Source organism: Muscardinus avellanarius (genome assembly GCF_963383645.1).
Source record: "Muscardinus avellanarius genome assembly, chromosome: 15".
Lineage (NCBI taxonomy): Eukaryota > Metazoa > Chordata > Mammalia > Rodentia > Gliridae > Muscardinus > Muscardinus avellanarius.
In genome coordinates, this window is record NC_137801.1 from 60313223 (window position 1) to 60327317 (window position 14095).

Below are 14095 nucleotides of genomic sequence, written 5' to 3' on the forward strand. Positions count from 1 at the left end.
TGAGAGTCTCACTACTTTGTGAGGCTATCTTTGTACCTGCGATCCTCCTGTCTCAGCCTTTCAGTTACTAGGATTACAGGCGTGGGCCACCATGCCGGGTTTATACATTTCATTCTAAATCTCAGGGGGACCAGTCTAGCCACTCTCAGGAAGTTGCAGAGTAATGGCTTTAGAAAAAAAAACTCTTAGCTCAGGGAACATCTCTAAACCCTTTCCCAGATCTAGCCTTCTTTCTTTACTTTGTCCAATAACCCTCATTTTTTTGGCCAAGTACCAAGTTCAGAAAAAGCTATTTCTGCTGGGCGTGGTGACACACACTTGTAATCCTAACATTTGGGAAGCTGAGACTGGAGGATCACAGTTTGCGGACAGCCTCAGCTACTTAGTGAGGCCCTCTGCAACTTAGTAAGACCCTGTTTCAAAATAAAGAATAAAAAAATAGGGCAGGGATTGTAGCTCAGAGGTCAAATGCCCCTGGGTTCCATCCCCAGACCTGAAAAAAAAAAAAAAGGCTATTTCCCAGACTTCTATTTGGTTCAGATCAACATCAAATCCAAGACAATACTGGCTCTATTCTGAGCCCCAGAGGGAGTTTTTAAAAGTCAGAGGGAAAGCTGGGCGTGGTGGCGCACGCTTGTAATCCCCGCGCTTGGGATGCTGAGACAGGAGGATCGCGCAGGTTCAAAGCCAGCCTCAGCTACTTAGTGAGGCTCTCAGCAACTTAGTGAGACCCTGTTTCCAAATAAAATATAAAATGGGTCTGGGAGTATAGCCCAAAGGTAGAAAGCCTCTGGGTTCCACCCCCAGTACCACCACACACACACAAAATAGGTCTGGGAGTGTAGTCTGGAGGTAGAAAACCCCTAGATTCCATCCCTAGTACTACAAAAACAAACAAACAAATAAACAAACAAATAAAAATAAAGTAGGCCTGGAGTGTGAAAAGAAAAAGAGACCCAGAAGAGAAGAGGAGGAACAGAGAGAAGAAAAGAAAATAGGAAGATTAACGACGACGACTATTTTTTCACTTAGTACACTGCGGCTAAGTGTAGCAGGACCAGAATGAAAAGGGTTCTATTTTAAAACGGGCTGCTTCCACATTCTAGGACAGCTGCCAAGGCTGTATCTTGTTGGATAGAAAGGCCCCAAATGGGCTCTGTTATGCAGTGGTCTGTCCCCAGGCCAACTATAGCAGCAGGAAGTTTGGAGGAGAGGCAAGAACGGCTCCGTGTAAAGACCGCAGAGTCATCTGCAAGCGGGCCGGGGAAACCTTTGCAGACATGCTCCTTTGACGCAGACTTCCTTTTCCCACTTCATATGAACTTACATTCTTGCCACTAGGAATTGTTAGTCTTGGGAGACTGAGTGTGTTGAGTTTCGTCCAGGAACGACCCACGGCCACCAGGAATAGAGTGGCAGAGGGAGTGGAGAGAATTAAACCGGCCTGTTTATCTTGATGGCGGCGGTGGCAGAGGGTTCCCCAATAGCCCTTTTAGCTGACACAGAGAGCTTATTATGTGGGACTGCTGCTTCCAGGCCTTGATCTGGGCGAACTACTGTATTTCTCACAATAAAGCTTATTGTGAAATATGAAATAGCTCTTCCTTGGCTTTGGGGCTGAGGAAACAGGTACAGAGAAGTTAAAGGACCTGAGGTCACTTAGGCGGCAAGTGGAAACGTTAGTTTGAACCCCGGGCGGTCTGGACCTCGCTCGACATTAGGATTTTCACTAATCCAGGGTAGAGCACCCCTGGATTTGATTCCTCAGAAAAGAAGGAGGAAGAACAGGAGAAGAAGAAGGAGGAGGAGGAAGAGGAGGGCGTGGTGGTGCATGTTTATAATCCCAGTTCTTGGAAGCCGGGTATGGCGGCGCACGCTTATAATCCCTGCGCTTGGGAGGCTGAGACAGGAGGATCACACAGGTTCAAAGCCAGCCTCAACTACTTAGTGAGGCTCTCAGCAACTTAGTGAGACCCTGTTTCCAAATAAAGTACAAAAATAGGTCTGGAGTATAGCCCGGAGGTAGAAAAGCCCCTAGGTTCCACCCCTGTACCACAAAGAAATAAAAAAAAAATAAATAATCCCAGTACTTGGGAGGCTGAGACAGGAGGATCACGGTAGGCGACCAGCCTCAGCTACTTAGTGAAGCCCTTTGCAACTCAGTGGGACCCTGTTTCAAAATAAAGAATAAAAAATTGGTTTGGGGGTGTAGCTCAGAGGTAGAATGGGTTCCATTCCCAGGGACAAAATAATAATTAAAAAAAAGATTAAGTAACAATATGCAGGGCTTGGCAATGCACGCCTGTAATCCTAGTACTTGGGAGGCTGAGGCTGAAGAATTGCAGGTTCACGGCCAGCCTCAGCTTCTTTTGTTGTTGTTGTTATTTAGTTTTTATTCATAATCATAAACTTAACTCTGCAATCCAGCTCAACTTGGAGGGGAATTAAGGAAATGTGGAACCCAAAGAACTGCAGCGAGAGCACGATTACTGGATATTGCGAGCAGATGGGGTGTAGGGGCGCTCTCCTGAGCTAGAGGAATGGTTTGGTGGAGAAGATAAAGACAAGTCAAGTGTATTACAGCTGTCCACAGTCGGCAATGGTGATCTTTTTGCTGGTCTTGCCGTTCCTGGACCCAAAGTGTTCCATGGCTTCCACAATGTTCCTGCCCTCTTTCACCTTCCCAAATACCACATGCTTGCCATCCAACCAGTCAGTCTTGGCAGTGCAGATGAAAAACTGGGAACCATTTGTGTTTGGTCCAGCATTTGCCATGGACAAAATACCAGGACCTGTATGTTTCAGGATGAAGTTCTCATCATCAAATTTCTCCCCATAGATGGACTTGCCGCCAGTGTCATTATGGCGTGTGAAGTCACCACCCTGGCACATAAATCCTGGAGTAATTCTGTGAAAGCAGGAACCCTTATAACCAAATCCTTTCTCTCCAGTGCTCAGAGCACGAAAGTTTTCTGCTATCTTTGGAACTTTGTCTGCAAACAGCTCGAAGCAGATGCGGCCCAAAGGCTCGCCATCGACCGCGATGTCAAAGTACACGGTGGGGTTGACCATGGCTGGCGGCTAGCGACTGGCAACAACAGGCGACAGCGGCGTCTGCAAAGCCCAGCCTCAGCTTCTTAGTGAGACCCTCCACAACTTAGTGAGTCCCTGTTTCAAGATTAAGAATAAAAAATAGGGCAGGGGTGTAGCTCGGAGGTCAAATGCCCCTGGGTTCCATCCCCAGACCCCCCCCCCCAAAAAAAAAAAAGATAGGGCTGGGGGTGTAACTCAGAGGTAGGTAGAATGCCCCTGGGTTCAATCCTCAGTAGTGCCACACATTCTCACACACACACACACACACACACACACACACACACACTCATAAATTATCTGTATACCCATAAGCAAATATATTTATATCTATGAATTCATTGCATTTTCCTGATCTCATGACGTGAATGTGAACACCTTCTCCAACTTCCTCTTCTAAGAATTTCCTTTACAAGTCACTGGTCTTTTTTCTATTGTGTTGGCCTTTGTTTATTACTTTTAGAAGCTTCACTTATTAGGATATTTACCATCTTCTGATATATTTAGTGCAAATATTTTCCCTTTTGTTTATGGTATCTTTGGTTTTGTTTTGTTTTGTTGCGGGTCTGGGGATGGAACCCAGGGGCATTCTACCTCCAAACTACATCCCCCTGCCCAATTTTTTATTCTTTATTTTGAAACCGGGTCTCACTGAGTTGCAGAGGGCCTCACTATATAGCTGAGGCTGTCCGCGAACCGCCATCCTCCAGGTCTCAGCCTCCCGAATGCTGGGATTACAAGCGTGCGCCACCACGCCCGGCTCCTTTTGTTTATGGTATCTTTGGGCTTGCCAAAAAATGTGTGGATTTTGTTGTTTTTGTGATACTGGGGATTGAACACAGTGCCTCCAACATGCTAGGTAAGGACTCTACCACTAACCTAGACTCTCAATCTCTATTTTTTTCTTTAACTTCTTTGTGCTTTTGTCTTGCTTAAGAAGTTCTCCTGCTGGGCGTGGTGGCGCACACGTGTAATCCCAGCATTCGGGAGGCTGAGACTGGAGGATCGCGGTTCGTGGACAGCCTCAGCTATTTAGTGAGGCCCTCTGCAATTTAGTGAGACCCTGTTTCAAAATAAAGAATAAAACAAAAAAATAGGGCAGGGGGTATATAGCTGAGAGGTCAAATGTCCCTGGGTTCCATCCCCAGACCCACAAAAAAAAAAAAAAAAAAAGTTCTCCCATCCCCAAAGTTATGCAAATGTCTTCTTGTATGTTCTTTCAGTGTTTTAGTTTGTGTATTTAGATTTACTTGCAAAGCAACATGCATCCTGCAGGACACATATGAATACCCTGGAGCAAGGAGGAGGTTTCTCACATAGGAGAGGCCTGAGAGGTTGAAAAACAAGCGGATTCAGTTTGTCTTTAAACTTTTCCTATATAGTTGATGTTATATATAACTGTTCCCAAGAACAGTTAGTCCAGTATTTAGCCTCTTATTTGATATAATGTTAGCAGGAAGTAGAAGAATATTAACTTTTTTTTTTAATTTTTGTGGTGCTGAGATTGAACCCAGGGGCATCCTATCTCTGAGCTACACCTCCAGGTCTACAGGTTTATTTATTTATTTATTTATTTGCAGGTCTGGGGATGGAACCCAGGGGCATTAGATCTCCGAGCTACAGCCCCTGCCCTATTTTTCACTCTTTATTTTGAAACTGGGTCTCACTGAGTTGCAGAGGGCCTCACTAAGTAGCTGAGGCTGTCTGCGAACTGCGTTCCTCCGGTCTCAGCCTCCCAAATGCTGGGATTACAAGCGTGCGCCACCACTATTTTATTTTTTATTTGGAAACAGGATCTCACTAAGTTGCGGACAGTCTCACTAAGTTGCTGGGGCTGGCTTTGAACCTGCTATTCTCCTGTCTCCCTCTCCCATGTACCGGGATTACAAGCATGAGCCATCACATCTGGCTTAACTATTTTACAAAAGGAAATCAGATGAAGATTTTTAATATGTGACTTCTTTTTTTCTAGTGTTACTTGAAAATTGTGGCAGTCCTAGAGAATACTATAGTTTCTCTCCAGATAATGCCAAGGTCTAGGGATGAGTGTTGAGAACAGTTAAAAATAATTTCTCAACTGGGCATGGTGGAATACGCTTGTAATCCCTGCACTTGGGAGGCTGAGACAGGAGGATCGCACAGGTTCGAAGCCAGCCTCAGCTACTTACTGAGGCTCTCAGCAACTTAGTGAGACCCAGTTTCCAAATAAAATATAAAATAGGTCTGGGAGTGTAGCCTGGAGGTAGAAAGCCCCTGGGTTCCAGCCCTAGTACCACACACACAAAAAAAAGTAAAAATAATTTCTCAGCTGAGTGTGGTGGTGCATGCTTGTAATCCCAGCATTTTGGAGGCTGAGACAGGAGGACTGCGGTTCGAGGACAGCCTCAGCTACTTAGTGAGGCCCTCCATAATTCAGTGAAACCCTGTTTCAAAATAAAGAAAAAGTAGGGCCAGGGCTGTAGCTCAGAGTTAGACTGACCCTGGGTTCCATCCCCAGTATAGCAAATAGTAGTAATAATAATAATATATTATATTATATAATAATAATAATTATTATTATTTCTCAAAGTAAAATGCAAGGGGAGAGGCCAGGTGATGCATATCTGTAATTCCAGCTACTCAGGAGGCTGAGGCAGGAGGCTTGCAATTTCAAGGCCAGACTGGGCAATTTGGCAAGACCCTTTTTTTTTTTTTTTTTTTTTTTGGTACTGGGGGTAGAACCCAGAGGCTTTCTACCTTCAGGCTATACTCCCAGACCTATTTTCTATTTTATTTGGAAACAGGGTCTCACTGAGTTACTGAGAGCCTCACTAAGTAGCTGAGGCTGGCTTCGAACCTGTGCGATCCTCCTGTCTCAGCCTCCCAAGTGCAGGGATTACAAGTGTGTGCCACCACGCCCGGCTAGACCCTTTCTTAAAATGGGTGTAGCTCAGCGAAGGAATGCTTGCTTAGCATAATGTGCTCAAGACTCTGAATTCAGTCCCATATATATATATATATATATATATATATATATATATATATATGGAGAGAGAGAGAGAGAGAAAGAGAGAGAGAGAGAGAGAGAGAGAGAGAGAGAGAGAGAGAGAGAGAGGGAGGGAGATTAGTGAACCATTTCTGGTGTTCCCTTACAAAACTCTTTTGCTTTGGTTTTTTTTTTTTTTTTTTTGGGTGGTACTGGGGTTCTACCTCCGGGCTACACTCGCAGACCTATTTTATACTTTTTTTTGGAAACAGGGTCTCTTAGGCTAGCATGGCTGGCTTCGAACCTGTGCGATCCTCCTGCCTCCGCCTTCCGAGTGCGGGGATTACGAGCGTGCACCACCGCGCCCGGCCTTGCTTTGTTCTGATTATGATTAGACCCTTCCTCAAAACAACGTCCTCTTTGCCCGTGGCCAGGAGTTAGAGGGAGGAACTGAGGTTGCTAAACAAAAGGCTGCCCGTGCTCCCGCTCCCCACAGCCTACAGAGTACAGTGCCTGGCCTCAGACTTTTCAACAAGGACCAAAATACACACCCCCAGCCCTAATTGAGTCAGCCGCCTCCAGCCGAGCTTGGGTTTCCAGAGTGCAGAGTTTGCCCTTCATTTATTAAGTAGTGAGGACCTGCTTAAAAGTCTTTGAGGCAGAGCTGAGCGTGGAGGTGCACACTTGTAATCCCAGTACTTGGGAGGCTGAGACTGGGGAACCGGGTTCACGGACAGCCTCAGCTACCTAGTGAGGCCTTTTGCAGGTCACTGAGACCCTGCTTCAAAATAAGGACTAAAAAATCAGGCCGGAGGTGTAGCTCAGACGTAGAATGCTTCTGGGTCCCATCCCCAGCACCCCCAAAAAATCTTTGAGGAAGAATCGCCCTAATTTACTTCAAGTTGTGTAATCTGGCAGCCACAGAGTAGAGACAAGCCATCCACCATCAACCTGGGGTTGTTGTTTTTGCTCGCCCTCTGCTGGCTGAGTAAGCTCTCAGCACTGAAAAATCCATTTTATTACTTGAAGCTGCTGAGGATCACAGACTGACTCAGATTGCTGTCAGCCTGGGAGGAGAGAGAGGTGTCATTTTGAAAGGAGAATAAAACATAGCTGGGAACTGTGGCACATACCTGTATCCCAGTACTTGAGAGACTGAGTCAGGAGGATCGTAGGTTCAAGACTAGCCTCAGCAATTCCCCGAGACCCTCAGCAATTTAGTGAGACCCTGTTTCATAATAAAAAATAAGCAGGGCATGGTGGCTTGGGAGGATTGCAGGTCTGAAGCCAGTCTTGGCAAATTAGTGAGGCTCTCAGCAACTTAGAGAGACCTTGTTTCAAAATAAAAATGGGAGCCAGGCGTGGTAATGCACACTTGTGATCACAGTACTTGGGAGGCTGAGACAGGAGGATCGCGCAGGTTCGAAGCCAGCCTCAGCAGCTTAGTGAGGCTCCCAGCAACTTAGTGAGACCCTGTTTCCAAACAAATTATAAAATAGGTCTGGAAGTGTAGCTCGAAGGTAGAAGGCCCTTGGGTTCCGTCCCCAGTACCACAAAAAATGAAAGAAAGAAAGAAAGAAAGAAGAAAGAAGGAAATGAAGGAAGGAAGAAAGAAAGAAAGAAGAAAGAAAGAAAGAAAGAAAGAAAGAGGACTGGGGGTCTACCTTGGAGGTAGAATGCCCCTGGGTTTAATCCTTAATAACAAAATAAATAAATAAAATAAAAAATAAAAGCTGAGTGTGGTGGTACATGCTTATGTTCCCAGTACTTGGGGGTCGAGACAGGAAGATCACAGGTTCAAGGACAGCCTCAGCAAGCAGTGAGACTCATCAACCTAGTAAGAGCCTGTTTCAAAATAAAAACTAAAACATAGCTAGGTGCGGTGGCACATGTTTGTAATCCCAGCATTCGGGAGGCTGAGACCAGAGAATCGCGGTTCGCGGACAGCCTCAGCTACTTAGTGAGGCCCTCTGCAGCTCAGTGAGACCCGGTTTCAAAATAAAGAATAAAAAATTGGGCAGGGAAGCCGGGCGTGGTGGCGCACGCTTGTAATCCCCATGCTTGGGAGGCTGAGACAGAAGGATTGCACAGGTTTGAAGCTAGCCTCAGCTACTTAGTGAGACCCTGTTTCCAAATAAAATAGAAAATGGGTCTGGGAGTATAGCCTGGAGGTAGAAAGCCTCTGGGTTCCATCCCCAGACCCGCAAAATAAATAAATAAATAAATAAATAAATAAATAAATAAAAATAGAGCTGGGGTGTAGCTCAAAGGTAGAACCCCCAGGGTTCAATTCCCAGTACCAAAAATAAATAAATAAATAAATAAAAGAAAAGGGAAAAAAAGAAAGAAGAAAATAAAAAAAGAAAGAAAAGGATAAAATATGAATTATTTTTATTTGGCAATAGATAAATCAACAGATAATTTCAACTTCCTGAACTATTCTTTTTTTGTGTGTGATTACAAGCAGGGTGCACCACACCCAACTCCCCTGAAATATTCTTATGGGTTAACTGAGCAGGTGGGAAAAGGACTTTACAGCCATTCAAAAGCCTTTCTTTCTTTCCTTTTTGTTCAAAATTCTTCCCCCTTCTCTCTCTCTCTTCTCTCTCTCTCCTCTCTCCTCTCTCCTCTCTCCTCTCTCCTCTCTCCTCTCTCCTCTCTCCTCTCTCCTCTCTCCTCTCTCCTCTCTCCTCTCTCTCTCTCTCTCTCTCTCTCTCTCTCTCTCTCTGTCTCTGTCTCTCTGTCACTGGGAATTGAACCCAGTATCATTCAACCACTGAGCTCTGCCCTAGCCCTTTTTATTTTTTAGACAGTCTCTCTAAGTTGCCTAGGCTGGCCTTGAACCTGTGATCCTCCTGCCTTAGCTTTCCCAGTCTTTGGGACTGTAGTCATGCACCACTGTGCCCAGCTCAAAATCCTATTTCAAGGGTGTTTTCTTTCAAAGAGATAAGAAGAAAAAAAGTGGGGGGGGCATTTTTAGTAAAAAGAAAATCAGGACCAGGGAAATGCTTCTCTTTTTTTCTTCAGGGAGGAAGGCAGCTACATCCCTACTCCTGTTCTCTGGCTTGGTTTACGAGGTTAGTCAAATACATACCACAGAGGCCCGGGGTTAATGATTGAGCTAAGTGGGGTAAAAGCCATATGCTACTGCCACGCTTCATTTTAGTCTACGTTTCCAGAGTACTTAGCTCTCGCATACTCGTAATTCAGCTCAATGCTGTGTCATCAGGCTGTGCTAGAACACGTGTGAATTGTGTTCACGGTGCCATCAGGAGGATTTCCCTTAGTGACATTACTGCGATCTTCCTGATAACGCTGAAAGGAAAAAGAAACAAGTAACCCAAAGATCAGATTGGACCTCAGAGCAGAGATGTGTGTGAGCTGTACCCCTAGCCCTTTTATTATTTACTTATTTATTTATTGCAGTACTGGGGATAGAACACAGGGGCATTCTACCTCCGAGCTACACCCCCCATCCCTATTTTTTATTCTTTTTTTTGGGCGGGGGGGTCTGGGGATGAAACCCAGAGGCATTTGACCTCCGAGCTATACCCCCTGCCCATTTTTTTTTTCCAGTACTGGGGATGGAACCCAGGGGCATTCTACCTCTGAGATAGACCCCAGCCCTATTTTTTATTTCCTTCCTTCCTTCCTTCGTTCTTTCTTTCTTTTTGGTGGCACTGGGGATGGAACCCAGGAGCCTTCTACCTCTGGGCTATACTACCAGACCTATTTTATATTTTATTTGGAAACAGAGTCTCTTAAACCAGCTGAGGCTGGCTTTGAACCTGCGTGATCCTCCTGTCTCAGCCTCTCAGCCTCCCAAGTTGGGGATTACAAGCATGTGCCACCATGCCTGGCTTTCAAATTTTTATTCTTTATTTTGAAACAGGGTCTCACAAAATAGCTAAGGCTGTCCTTGAACCATGATCCTCCTGTCTCAGCCTCCCAAGTACTGGGATTATGAGCGTGTGCCACCACACTCTGCTATTTTTTTTATTATTATTATTATTATTATTATTATTATTATTATTATTATTATTATTTGCGGGTCTGGGGATGGAACCCAGGCGCATTCGACCTCTGAGCTACACCCACTGCCCTATTTTTTATTCTTTATTTTGAAACAGGGTTTCACTAAATAGCTAAAGCTGTCCATGGACCACGATCCTCCTTTCTCAGCCTCCCAAATGCTGGGATTACAAGCATGCGCCACCACGCCCATACTCTCCTAATTCTTATGAGGTGTCTTCTCTTTTCTTTTTCCTCTGTAGTTTTCACATATGAGAGGAAACATGGCCCTTAATTTGCTGTGTCTACCTCTAACCTACACCCCCAGCCCTTTATTTGTGTCTGTGTGGTACTGGGGATTGAACCCAAGGGTATTATTCTACCTTTGTGCTATTCCCCCAGCACCTTATATTTTTTACTTTTTGTTGAACCCAGAGACATTCTACCTTCAAGCTATACCCCCAGCCCAATTTTATTTCTTATTTGGAAACAGGCTCTCCCTAGGTTGATGAGTCTCAGTACTTTCTGAGGCTGACCTCGAACCTGCTATCCTCCCGTCCCAGCCTCCCAGGTACTGGGATTGCAGGCATGTACCACCATGCTCAGGTGCTGCAGTCCATTTGAAATGCTGTTGCCCATCGTTTCTCAGTAGGAGAGCGATGGATAATTTGAAAGAGTAGTTGGAGATGTGAAGTGATAAAACTGAAAGGCCCGCCTGGTGGACTAGCTGGGAGGGAAGCTCCCGTCCACAGAAGCTCGTTTGTGGGTCTGTACAGGGCTGACCCCTGCTGGTAAATTCCAGCAGAAGCCCAGGAACCCAGCTGCCTGCTGACCAAGTACCCTGACACTTGCCATGAAGACTGCAATCACAGACAGCAAAGACGGAACCATTAACACTTAGACATAACATGTTCGCCGGCGTGGTGGCGCACGCGTGTAATCCCCGCGCTTGGGAGGCTGAGACAGGAGGATCGCACGGGTTCGAACCCAGCCTCAGCTACTTAGTGAGTGTCTCAGCAACTTACTGAGACCCTGTTTCCAAATAAAATATAAAACAGGTCTGGGAGTGTAGCCCGGGGGTAGAAGGCCCCTGGGTTCCATCTCCGGGACCACCAAAAAAAAAAAAAAAAGACATAGCATGTTCACTTTTGAAACATCTCTAACTGGGTGCGGTGGCGGAAGCTGGTAAACCCAGTACTTGGGAGGCTGAGACTGAAGGATCACAGGTTCAAGGACAGGCTCAGCAGGTAGGGAGACTCTTCTCAACCTGGCGAGACTTTTATTTTTTTTTTAGTTGTTTTTGTTTTTCAGTCGTGGGGATTGAACCCAGGGGCATTACCTTGTTTCGAAATAAAAATAAAATAGGTTGGAGGTGTACTTGGAAGTAGAATGTCCCTGGGCTCATGTATGACACACAAGAAAGAAAGACAGAAAGACAGAAAGACAGAAAGAGAAAGAAGGAAAGAGAGAAAGAAAAGAGAGAGAACCATTTGTGCCAATTCCAAGTTCAGAATGTCCACACCACTAAAGCCAGCTCTGTAAATAATGCCTGGTTCATGTGACCAAGTAATGAAAATGCTATGTGTGAGAAGTTGTGAGAACAGAAATTGCTGCATAGCCGGAGGTGGTGGTGCACGCTTGTAATCCCCGCGCTTGGGAGGCTGAGACAGGAGGATCGCACAGGTTCGAAGCCAGCCTCAGCTACTTAGTGAGCCTCTCAGCAACTTAGTGAGACCCTGTTTCCAGATAAAATATAAAATAGGTCTGGGAGTATAGTCCGGAGGTAGAAAGCCCCTGGGTTCCACCCCCAGTACCACAAAACAACAACAACAACAACGATGATGATGATGATGATGATGAAAGAATAAAAACTAGGGCTGGGGGTATAGCTCGGAGGTAGAATGCCCCTGGGTTCCAACCCCCATTACTGCAGAAAAAATGAAGGAAGAAAGAAAGAAAGAAAGAAAGAGAAAGGAAAGGAAAAGAAAAGAAAACCAGAAAAAAATGGCAGGTTTGTTAATGGATAGAATGTGGGGAATGAGACGAAATGGGATGGCCTGGAGGCCTTGGGCCGGAACAACTGAAGGGACGCAGTCACCACCAAATGAAGTAATTCTGCAAAGGGGTAAGTTTTGGTGCCAAGGTCGACTCCAGGGCTGTTCTCCCCCTGAGCTGCACTTTATCTGGTATCGTGCCTTGCGATCACACCTTAGCCCCCTGAGAAGCAGGGATGACAGGAGCATGCCACCGCACCTGACTGCACGCTCTTTGTTTTGAAAGAGTGGCCAAGTCAAGCATGTTTGGTGTTTTCTGCACTTCCGATCCTACAACTGTTCGTTGTTGTCCAACTTTCAGGAAAGTAAGAATCAGTGTGGTTTGTAGGTGTCCTAAGTTTGCCTCTTTGCAAACACTTCTTTGCATACACTTGTTTTACTAAAAGCTAAATTCTTAAGTCAAAGTCAAAACTTTTTTTTTTTCAGTTTTAAAAATGTTAATACTGTGCCGAGCATGGTGGCGCACACTTGTAATCCCACCATTTGGAAGGCTTAGACAGGAGGATCGCAGTTCACAGACAGCCTCAGTGAGACCCTGTTTCAAAAATAAGGAATAAAAAATAGGGCTAGGGGTAGAGTTCAGAGGTAGAGTGTCCCTGGGTTCTATCCCCAGTATGGCAAAAAAAAAAAAAGTTAATACTGTTTATTAAACTTTATTTTATTTATTTTATTTTTATATTTATTTTCTTTGGTGGTACTGGAGGTAGAACCCAGAGGCTTTCTACCTCCAGGCTATACTCCCAGATCTTTTTTATATTTTATTTGGAAACAGGGTCTCACTAAGTTGCTGAGATCAGCCTCACTAAGCAGGTGAGGCTGGCTTCGAACCTGTGCGATCCTCCTGTCTCAGCCTCCCAAGCGCGGAGATTACAAGCGTATGACAGTACGCCACCACGCCCGGCCTGTTTATTCAACTTTAAAAACATTTCAGCATTCTAAACATACAAAAAGTTACAGAACATTGCAAGTTGTGTTAAGTACAAAGAGTTCTTGAACTTTCACTGATGCACTTTGCTGACAATGAAGAGTTCTGTGGTTTGTTTAAAACCAAGGTTTAAAAACTACCACACTTGCGGGGCGTGGTGGCGCACGCTTGTAATCCCCGCGCTTGGGAGGCGGAGACAGGAGGACCGCGCTGGTTCGAAGCCAGCTGCCCGAGCTGGCTTAGGAGACCCTGTTTCCAAATAAAAATATAAAATAGGTCTGGGAGTGTGGCCCGGAGATAGAAGGGCTTCCAAGAACCCCAGTACCACACACACACACACACACACACACACACTACTGCACTTAACTAAAAGAAAAAACATCCCAAACACTTCTTATGCCTGCTGAACCCCTGTTTTCCAGAGTTAAGAAAGGCAGCGGGGTGCCATGTTACTATATACTAAAACAAGACAACCTGAAGCTAAATGGACGCCCACGGCAGCGCCCACAGGCCGGCCCTGAGCCACCGGCCCGCAGCCTCACAGCCTAGCAAGGAGTGTATTGCTTGTCTTGGTTGTTTTATCCCCTTAACAAACTATAGATGTATAGACGATAACTCAGGATTTCTAGCCAATAGCCATACTTAAAATCACCGTACACATTTCCAAAAAATGCCAGAAACATCTTCAATGCCGTGTTACAGCAACAGCAAGGGGCACAGAGAGGAGAACACTAGAGTGTCTTTTCATTTTTAAAAATGCTTGGAAATATGTTCAACTTTTAACACAGCTTCAGAGTGTTCTGGATACCCACGGCCACTTCGTGTAAACCACTGACGACTTCTAGAGCACTTTGAAAGACTGCGATATGATTGTATGACTACATACAATTTTGTGATTAAACCTAATGAGGGCAATAGATGAGTCTCAAAGAAGAGACTGGACTCAAGCCGGGCGTGGCGGCGCACGCTTGTAATCCCCGCGCTTGGGAGGCTGAGACAGGAGGATCGTGCAGGTTTGAAGCCAGCCTCAGCTATTTAGTGAGGCTCTCA

The 14095-nt window shown here is 45.4% G+C and overlaps 1 protein-coding gene across 1 annotated transcript; it reads right to left on the reverse strand.

Annotated features, from left to right (window-relative positions):
- Positions 1-2577: 2577 nt before the first annotated feature.
- Positions 2578-3072, reverse strand: LOC308274105 (peptidyl-prolyl cis-trans isomerase A-like; the record flags this gene model as incomplete). Its single annotated transcript, XM_080711499.1, has 1 exon — positions 2578-3072. The coding sequence occupies one exon, from the start codon at positions 3070-3072 to the stop codon at positions 2578-2580; it is 495 nt and encodes a 164-aa protein (XP_080567625.1).
- Between the last annotated feature and the right edge of the window lie 11023 nt (positions 3073-14095).